The sequence below is a fragment of the Crocuta crocuta genome, unplaced genomic scaffold (genome assembly GCF_008692635.1).
Source record: "Crocuta crocuta isolate KB4526 unplaced genomic scaffold, BGI_CrCroc_1.0 scaffold322, whole genome shotgun sequence".
Classification (NCBI taxonomy): domain Eukaryota; kingdom Metazoa; phylum Chordata; class Mammalia; order Carnivora; family Hyaenidae; genus Crocuta; species Crocuta crocuta.
In genome coordinates, this window is record NW_027532592.1 from 408,026 (window position 1) to 418,095 (window position 10,070).

The following is a 10,070-nucleotide window of genomic DNA, read 5'->3' on the forward strand; positions in this document are numbered from 1 at the left end:
GGAGAGGAGGTTGAGGAAGGATGGGGGACTGTTTCAGTTCAGGAAAGGCCAAAAAAAAAAAAAAGAAAGAAATCAAAACAAATGGAGTATATAAACTTTGAAATCTCCTGAAGAGATTTGAAAATTGAATAGCTGTTAGATGATTTTAGTGACTTTTTTTTCATTTTTAAGAATGTCACAATTACACTGGGGTCATGTAGGAGAATGTCCTTATTTTTAGGAAATGCATGCTGAAGCACTTACGGGTAAGGTATTGTAATGTCCACAATGTATTTAAGGACAGAGACAGAAGGAGAAAGCAACATATGGAAAAATATTAGCAATAGTTCAGTGCAGATGGTGGGTATTGAGTTGTTTACAGTACTGAGCTTTCAGCTTTTCTTTTTTAAAGTTTTTATTTTAATTCCATTAGTTAAAATACAGTGTTATATTAGTTTCAGGTATATAATATAGTGATTCAACACTTCCCTACATCACCTGATACTNAGCAAAATATTGCTAATTTTCCTTAAATCCAAAATAGTTGACCAGGAGAATGAGTGGTACATCCTCAAAGGACTTAGGTGATTAGCTTAGGGGAGCGATTCCCAACGTGAGCATGGAAAAGAATATTTGTTCGGCCTACTGGGGTAGCGACGGGAAGAGATTTGAGGCCTTCACATGGAGCTTAATGAAAAAAAATCATTGCCTTGCCTGCACGATTTTTATAAGAAAATAAAACATAAGAGTATTAGGAAATTTGTAAATGATGAATTTACATATATAAAAGTTCCAAATATATTTAAAAATTTTAATGAAGAACTATAGCTTCTTCCCAGAATACTTTTTATTGCTTTATGGTTATTTTTTAAACGTAAGCTCTACACCCAAAGCGGGGCTTGAATTCGGGACCCTGAGACTGAGAGTTCCATGCTCTACCAACTGAGCCAGCCAGGTGCCCGCCCCCCAGAATGCTTTTGAATATCAGATTTTATGCTTCAGTGTTTGATAGCTTACCACCAATGAGAAGCTTTGTCATGTAAGAATGTAAAAGCATCTTTCTCAGCCATTAAAAAATGCTAACAGTTGAAATTATATTTATGTAATCTAAAAATGTAGCCCTTAATTGGCAAATATAATTTAGAAAAAGTTTTAATAATGCACACTGCTTTTTAACCCATTTGAACTTTCTCAGATCAATTATTTCAAGATAACGATGAAGATGTAATTTATGTAACATGCATGCATGTGTTGTTAGAACCATGTAGCAGGCTGCTAAAGAGACACATCGGGGGGCACCTGGGTGGCTCAGTTGGTTAAGCATCCGACTTTGGCTCAGGTCATGATCTCACAGTTCGTGGGTTTGAGCCCTGCGTCGGGCTCTGTGCTGCCAGTTCAGAGCCTGGAGCCTGCTTCAGATTCTGTGTCTCCCTCTCTCTCTGACCCTTCCCTGCTCACTCTCTCTCTCTTTCTCTCTCAGAAATAAATAAAACATTAAAAAAAAAGAGAGAGAGAGAGACACATCGGCTGCAGAGGGACAGAAGTAGGTGATTTATGTGAAGGTAGGGATGTGGGGCTGCTCCCCAGAGGCACGAATCCCCTCAGTCCCACCAGATCACAGATTGGGTTGCACACATTGCTCCTTGGACATCAAGAACATGAGCCTCTCCAGCAGCTTCTTGGGTCCTTTGTCCTTGGTGGGCAGGGACGTATTTGGTGTATGGTTTCTTTCTCTCTTTCTTTTTCTTTCTTTCTTTCTTTCTTTCTTTCTTTCTTTCTTTCTTTCTTATGTTTGTTTATTTTTGAGAGAAAGAGAGAGACATGAGCAGGGGAGGGGCAGAGAGAGAGGGAGACACAGAATCTGAAACAGGCTCTAGGCTCCGAGCTGCCAGCACAGAGCCTGACATGGGGCTCGAACTCATGAACCATGAGATCATGACGTGAGCCGAAGTCGGACGCTTAACTGACTGAACCCCCCGGGCGCCCCTGGTATATGGTTTCTGAAATGAGAGCCAACGACATAGGTCACCTTTGTGGTGATGTGGGGCAGCGGGTCTGATGCCATTCGTTGAGCTTGCCACCTGTGCAGACGAAGGCGCGTGGCCGTCAGATCGGTGCTCCCCTGAGCCTCCTCCTGGGAAGCCCTGGAACAGACAGATGCACTCAGCTGCTGCCTCCTCTGGCCACAGTGAAGGATGAGAGGACCAGTATTTTTGGTGACCGTTATCCATTCACGTGTTGCCGGTGTCCGGTAGGTGAGGATTCCTGAGTTGTTGAAGTCCCAGAGTCCAATCCCGGCATTATTCCCGACACAGGATACTTGGAGAAAGGAGATGCCGTGATCAGGCACATTTGGAAGACACTGGGGTAAAGTGAACAGGTGTCCTTGCTGTAGAGCACCCGGAGTAAGACGCCTCACAGATTTCCAGGAGGAGGCTGTAATGTTCAAAGTTTCCCAGGAATGCTGGTCACTGAAGTCGTTTATATCGAAGCATCTGGAGGAATGGGTGTGAAAAAGCACACTGTAGAAAATTTAGAAAATATGGAAAAGAGGGTGTTTTTTAAAGTTTATTATTTTGAGAGAGAAAGAGAGAGTGTGTGAGTGAGGCCAGGGCACCCACACCCCAGCACTCTTCACCTCCCTTCCCTGCTTTACATTTTCCATCCCCATTTGCCTTACGGGATATTTTTAACCAATATGTGAGCTTCTGTATCTCCCCCAATACAAATAGCTCCATGAGGTAGGGGTTCTGTCCATTTTGCTCCTTGCTATAACCTTAGCACTGACAAGGTGTCCAGCACATAGTAGGACCTCAATAAATACCGAATAAATGACTTAATTGGTTCAGAGAAGTAAATCTTAGTCTCAAAAACAAGTTTGAAAGCTCTTTGAGAGCATGTCCCATGTGGCTTTTGCTTGCCGCCCAGCCCCCGGGTTCCGCCGTCCTCAAGCTCAGAATAAAGCAGGGCAGGCGGGCACTGGTGACCTACAGTCAGTGTCTAGTGCTGGGTTCCTTCTGCCTGTTCGGCTGGGACTCTGCCCAAACTGCTTGGGACAGAAGATGCGCTGGGTTGGAAGCTGTGTCTTCATCTGCGCGGTGGCCCCGTGACCGTATAGACATGTGAACCTCGTGCGTGAAGCTGGGTACTCAGAGGGGTAGGTCCTCTGATGCTACAGTGTGTGTGTCTCATGCCCCGGGACACAAGGCTCCGTCCATTCTCTGATTTCACTGGTGGAAGGTAAGCACACTACGTCATGCGTTCCGATGAGGAAAGCCTTCCGCACACGCTTCTTTATTGAGAAGTTCTAGCCAAGCGATCGACATTTCTGTTTGGAATTCAAAGGGAGAGTTATGAAAACAATATTCATTTACCTTGTCTTTTGCAGAGATACTCGTACCAGAGTTCCACAAAAAAATCAAAGAGGCTTTTGAAGTCTTTGACCACGAGGCGAATAATACAGTGGATGTGAGGTTTGGAAATGTCTTTGTTCTGATTCTAAATTACTGATACAAACTCCTAAAATAGAAAAGGGCTCTTTTCTTTTTCCAGGCCTTGGATTTCTGATGCTGTTTAAAGTATTTATTTCCCTGTGCTCTGTGGAAGGCCTTTACTAGCTATTGCTTCATGTTAGTACTGCTGCTTATTCTTTATAATCTGGTGAAAAGAGTATCCACATTGCCCATTGCAACCTCCAGACTGAAAATTCTGTCATTGAGGTGACCCTTGCTGTCCCATGATTGCTGGACACATAGCTGGTGCCTGGTAACTCTTGGTTGAGTTGAATGAATGGAATTTGCTTTTAAAATAAATAAGTTTTGTGGGGCGCCTGGGTGGCTCAGTCGGTTAAGCGTCCGACTTCGGCTCAGGTCATGATCTCACAGTTCATAGGTTCGAGCCCTGCGTCGGGCTCTGTGCTGACAGCTCAGAGCCTGGAGCCTGCCTTGGATGCTGTGTCTTCCTCTCTCTCTACCCTTCTGCTGCTCGCACACTGTGTCTCTCTGTCTCTCAAAAGTGAATAAATGTAAAAAATTTATTTCAAATAATAAAATAAATAGGTTCTGTGTGATCGAGCCAGGAATTACAAAGAAAGGTTAATAATGCCCGAACAGTGATATGCTCCCCAAGTAAAAGAACGAAAAGAACCCAAACAGAAGAACACACAAGAGGAGAGAGAGGCATGAACACCGCTCGATCGGGGATGGATCACCAGGGACAGAGTAGTCTGAGACCAGAAAGAAAGGCAGAAGAGACTGTCCCTGAGAGCAGCAGGGGTCGTGGGTCCAGGCCTCGGATGTGCCCGAGAGGCCATGGGACCCTCCTTCCAGGAGACCGAGCTGACTGAGGACCGTTTGGTGGGATCACCGTCCTGAAACTCAGAAGCAAGAACACAGGCCAGTGAAGCAGTGGGAAGTGACAGAAGTGCTCCTGGAAGCGAGCAGTTTGATGCCTGGAGGCTGGTGCCATCGCTCTCCAGGGCTGGTCCAGGGACTGAGCGCTTCAAAGGAGCCACCCCGGGGGAACCACGGTTTGGTTTTATCTGGTTTGCAACATGTTGTAACCGTGAGTGCCGTTTAGCGTCTCCACACCTGAGGGCACAAGGAAGGACTGCAGGAGTGGAGCCTGAGAAGGGGCAAACCGTTCATTACTTTATAAAGCTGAGTTTTATACCTCAGCCATGTTTGTGGGCCTCGAAGCAGGGGATACGGTTGGGAATGACGTTCCGGAACCACCAGTGCAGTCGGCCTCATGTGAGCCTTGGCTCAGCTGTTGCCAAGGGTGTGTGCGGCTCACGTGCTGGGCTCCAGGTGCTCTGGCCACAGTGCGGGCCCCCCGGGTGACACCCCGGGTGGGGGGCACTTTACCCTTAAGGTGGGTATCATAGGAGGAAGACATCCCTCCGGTGGGGCCGTGGGACTGGTGATAGGGTTTGGGGTGAGGTGGGGAGCATGTGGCAGGAATGACGAAATCCTAGGATGGCTCTTGCCTTCGCCTCCGACCTCCTGCTGAGGCTGGCAGGTTCCCCAGGGGGCAGGGGTCAGAGGTACTGTTAGAGAGGTCAGGGAGAGCTGGAGGGAGACCAGGGGAGCAGAGAAGAGAAAGCAGCATTTGCTCGAGGCCTGTGTCTGACAGGTGACCTGTTGTTGGGTGTGGGGGGCTTCGTGGACCGTGCCTTATCTCAGTCTTTTTATTTGTGTGGCAGCAGTTGGCGTCTCTAGTTTCTGGAGACAAAGAGAAGGTAAACTGTTTGCTCGAGAAAATCTGAAAAGAAAATCTCTCAGATCTCGAAGAGCTATGATGCCGGCTATTTTCCTGGTACAGGGGCTCATTCAGGAGAAAGAAACGTGCTTATGGGAGGTTTATCTTTTTCTCATTCAAAATTTAAAATTTTTCTTGAGGCCCCGAGGGAAAGTGTCTATATTTACAACCTAAATTGCCTACTTTATTACATAAAGAAGGTTACTGAGAACATGGATGTTGTTTCACCTAGTAAAATAGCAATGCTAAGCATATTCAAGTAGTAGCAACAAGGATGAATGTAGCTTTCTAACCTTTATTCCTTCTGTTCACTTGTGTTTTTTTAAAATTTTTTTTATATTATTGAGACAGAGATGGAGCATGAGTGGTGGAGGGGCAGAGAGAAGGAGACACAGAATCTGAAGCAGGCTCCAGGCTCTGAGCTGTCAGCACAGAGCCTGACGAGGGTCTCGGACTCACCAACTGCGAGATCATGACCCGGGTCGAAGTCGGTCGCCTAACTGACTGAGCCACCCACATGCCCCCATTCTGTTCATTCGTGTGTATAATGAGTGTTCTCATGCAGCTGATACCATTCCTATGCACTCTTCGTAGGAGGGAGAAGTGAAGGGACTTGCCCAGGAGGGCACAAGGGGCCAGTGGCTGAGCTGGAACTCAGATTAACTCCTTCTGGTTGTGCAGCCTGAGTAGCGACCCAGCCCAGGCTTTGGACACACAGTGATGACGAGATCTGCCCTGCCTGTCCCCTCGGCGGGCTCTCTGTTTAAAAATAGCTAGTGTGGCTACAGTTTAGTTGGTCATGTGGTTAAAAGTGAAGGTCTACATACAGACTTTTGTTTTTTTCCCCCAAATTGCTAAACATGTTTGTTACGCCTACTTTTAATATACTGCCTTTTCTCTAATCGGATCTGATTTGGGCTGTGCATTCTGATCTGCTGTTTTACCTTTGGAAGCACTAGGTCAATCCAATATGAATTGCTGGAAATTTAATACATGGTTATTTATCTGATAGAACTAGTCTCTTTGTTGCTATTCTTTTGATTAAGAATTGAAAAGTTCTTGATTTCGGCTGACTCTTGATTTTGGCTCAGGTCACGATCTCATGGTTTGTGAGTTCGAGCCCTGCGCTGGGCTCAGCACTGATGCACAAGGTTGCTTGGGATTCTCTCTCTCTGCCCCTCCCCTGTGCTCTCTGTCTCTCTCTGTCTCTCAAAATAAATTAAAAAAAAAACACCCAACATTAAAAAGTGAAAAAAAAGGAATAAAAAAAAAAGCAAGACATGGAAACAACCTAAGTGTTCATCGACGGATGGAAAAGAAGTTGTGGTATAGATACACAACAGAGTATTATTCGGCCATAAAAATGAGGACATCCTGCTATTGGTGACAACACGATTGAATCCTGAGGGAATTCTGCTCATGAAATAAGCCAGAGAAAGACAAATACCGGATGATTTCATGCATATGCGGAATCTAAAATGCAAATCTAAAATTTCTAAATTTTAGAAACCTAAAATCTAAGAATTTTAGAATCTAAAAACAAAAAGAACAGACTCCGGAAAGGAGACCAGACTGTGGTTACAGACGCGGGGCTGCGGGAGCGAGCCGGAGGAGGCCGGTGGCCCGAACGAGCCTCCAGTTAGGAGTGCGCACCGGGGTGTGACGCACGACAGGGGACGCAGCTGAGGCCGCTGGTGGTTCGTGGGGAGGAGGTGAGGGAAGGAAGTCCTGAGAGCTCCTGTCACGAGGACCCCTCTCTCTCCTCGTTCTTCCTGTCGCGTCTGTATAACGGCACGGGCGGGGCTGGTGCTGTTGCGGTCACGTGCCCCGGCGTCCGTGACACTGACACGGCGCCACGTGTCCGTTGTCTCTCAGTGAAACTGGGGGAAAAGGGAATTGAAGGCGGAAGCCTCTGTCAGGAGGAGGGCGGAGAAGCGTCTGGCAGAGTGAGGGTCTGGACGCGCGGAGAACGGTCGCGCAGGNCTCCCTCTCTCTCTGCCCCTCCCTGCTCACGCTCTGTCTCCTGTCTCTCTCAAAAATAAATAAACATTAAAACACTTTTTAAAAATTATTTAAAAAATTAAAAAAAGATTTGTAAGTGAATATTTAAATTTTTTAAAAAGTTTATTTCTTTAATTTGAGAGAGAGAGAGAGAGAGAGCATGTGCAGGGGAAGGGCAGAGAGAGAGGGAGACCGAGAATCCCAAGCAGGCTCCATGTTGTCAGTGCAGGGCCCAATGTAGGTAGGGCTTGAACCCACGAACCGTGAGATCATGACCTGAGCTGAAATCAAGAATTGGACGCCTCACTAACTGACTGAGCCCCCAGGGGCCCCTAAATTTTTTGAGGTTTAATTTCTAATATGGTAAATATAGATAAATATGACTCACGTAAGGAAAAGCTCTCTGGGAATCTCTATAAATTTTAAGAATGCAAAACACATTCTGAAACCAAAAAATTTGAGAACAAGTGTTATCATTGGTCATTTAAAATTTTTTTTTAAATGTTTTATTTATTTCTGAGAGAGAGAGACAGCGAGAGCAGAGGAGGGTCAGAGAGAGAGGGAGACAAAGAATCTGAAACAGGCTCCAGGCTCTGAGCTGGCAGTCAGCACAGAGCCCGACGCGGGGCTCGAACCCACGAACCGTGAGATCATGACTTAAGTGAAAGTCGGACGCTTAACCGACTAAGCCATCCAGGTGCCCCACCCCATTGGTCATTTTTAAAGCCCTTACACTGATATTAGCTTGAGCCTTAACACTTAGAACAATGTTATTAGTAGTATTATACTTTGTATTCCTGAAGTAAATAATTTAAAGTTGGTTTTCCTCTGTTTACTCTGGACTAGCAATTATTCATCACAAACCTCTCATAAGAATTTTTTACGTTTTTCTGTGCATTGTGTTTTGATTTTTTAAGTTCTGAAGTTCATTTTCCTTGTTAACTAACTTTTGAGAGCTGGCACCTTGAAAACCATTGAGGCAGGTTTTTAATATCACTGATGGGAGACATTTTAATTTTGCATCATATGAAAACATAGAGCATGGTACATTGTAACTTATGGACATTTCCCTGTTCTTTGTTCGGATTTCAATCAATAAGACTGAACATCAAGTTTTTGTATAGATGAGACAAAGACACGGGGTCAAATTCTGAAGGTGTAAAGAATAGTGACAGGTATATCTTTCTACCTCTAACTCCTGGCTAACCAGTTGCTCATTTTATTATTTTATTTTATTTGTTTATTTTTAAGTTTATTTATTTTGAGAGAGAGAGTGAGGGGGGAGGGACAGAGAGAAAGGGAGAGAGAGAGAGAGAGAGAGAGAGAGAGAATCCCAAGCAGGCTCTGCACCATCAGCACAGAGCCCGATGTGGGACTCGAAGTCACAAACTGTGAGATCATCACCTGAGCTGAAACCAAGAGCTGGGCGCTTATACCAACTGAGCCTCCCAGGTGCCCCAATTCCTCTTTTTAAAGCAAGGTTTGTTATAGGTTTTTTCCCCCCAGAGATAGTCCATGCAAATGTAAGTGTGTGTGTGTGTGTGTGTGTGTGTGTGTGTGTGTGTGTGTGTTTTATTGTAGTAAGTATATAGAACATAAAATTTAACATTTTTAACCATTTTTAAGTATACAATTGAATGGCTTTAAGTACATTTGCATTCCTGCCATCCATCTCCAGGACTTTTTCATCTTCCCAAACTGAAACTCTGTACCGCTTTGAACAATAACTCCCGACTCTGCCTCTCGTGAGCTCCTGGCAGCCACCATCCTACTTTCTGTCTCTGTGAGTTTGACTCTTCTAGGGACCCAAGAAGGGTCCAAGTCATACATTTGTCCTTTTGTGTCTGGTTTATTTCTTTGAGCATAATGCCTTTAAGGTTCATGCTTGTTGTAACCTGCATCAGAATTTCATAACCTTTTTAAGGCTGAATAATACTCTGTTGTGTATGTGCCATTTTTCGTTTGTCCATCGCTCTGCTCATAGACGTTTGGGTGGTTTCCACCTTTTGGCTTTTTGCTCAATGTTGCTGTGAATAGTGGTGAACAAATATTTCTTCAAGTCCCTGCTTTCAGTTCTTTTGGATAAAGACCCAGCAGGAGAATTGCTAGATGATGTAGTGATTTGATGTTTAATTTTTTAAGAAACCACCACACTGATTTCCACAACAGCTGCACCATTTTACATTTCTACCAGCAAAGCACAAGGCTTCTGAGTTCTTTAAGTCCCGGCCCACATTTGTTCTTGTTTTCCCTTTTTATCGTAATAGGTGTAAAGTGGTATCTTGTGATTTGGATTTGCATTTTCCTAATGATTGATGATGTTGAGCATATTTGCATGTGCTTGTTGGCTCTTTGTACATCTTCTTTGGAGAAATGTCTGTTTAAGCCCTTTGCCCATTTTTAAATCATACTGTTTGTTTTTTTGATGTTGAGTTATAGGTTGTATATTTTAAAAAATGTTTATTTTTGGGGGGGGGAGAGCGCGCAAGTGGGGGAAGGATAAAGAGAGAGGGAGAGAGAGAATCCCTAACAGGCTCCATGCTGTCAGCACAGAGCCGACCGAGAAGCTTCGTGTCACCAACCATGAGATCAATACCTGAGCTAACTCAAGAGTCAGATGCTTAACCGACTGAGCCCCCCAGGCACCCCTTTTTCACTTTATTTTATAAGTATGCCTGTTTCCCTACTCTCCCTTAAACAAAGTTTAATTATCAAACTTTAGGATTTTTTTTGTTTCTATTTTTTTTTTCTTAGTTTATTGTCAAGTTGGTTTCCATATAACACCCAGTGCTCATCCCCACAAGTGCCCTCCTCCATGCCCATCAACCCCC

The 10,070-nt window shown here is 44.7% G+C and overlaps 1 protein-coding gene across 1 annotated transcript in view; it reads left to right on the forward strand.

Moving 5' to 3' along the window:
* The first annotated feature begins 2,876 nt into the window (after window positions 1–2,876).
* Window positions 2,877–10,070, forward strand: part of DRC8 (dynein regulatory complex subunit 8) — a 60,211-nt gene continuing 53,017 nt past the window's right edge. Inside the window, exons 1-2 of the mRNA XM_077779909.1 lie at window positions 2,877–2,961; window positions 3,368–3,452. Of these exons, the coding sequence (XP_077636035.1) occupies window positions 2,877–2,961; window positions 3,368–3,452 (170 nt within the window). The remainder of the gene's footprint in view (window positions 2,962–3,367; window positions 3,453–10,070) is intronic.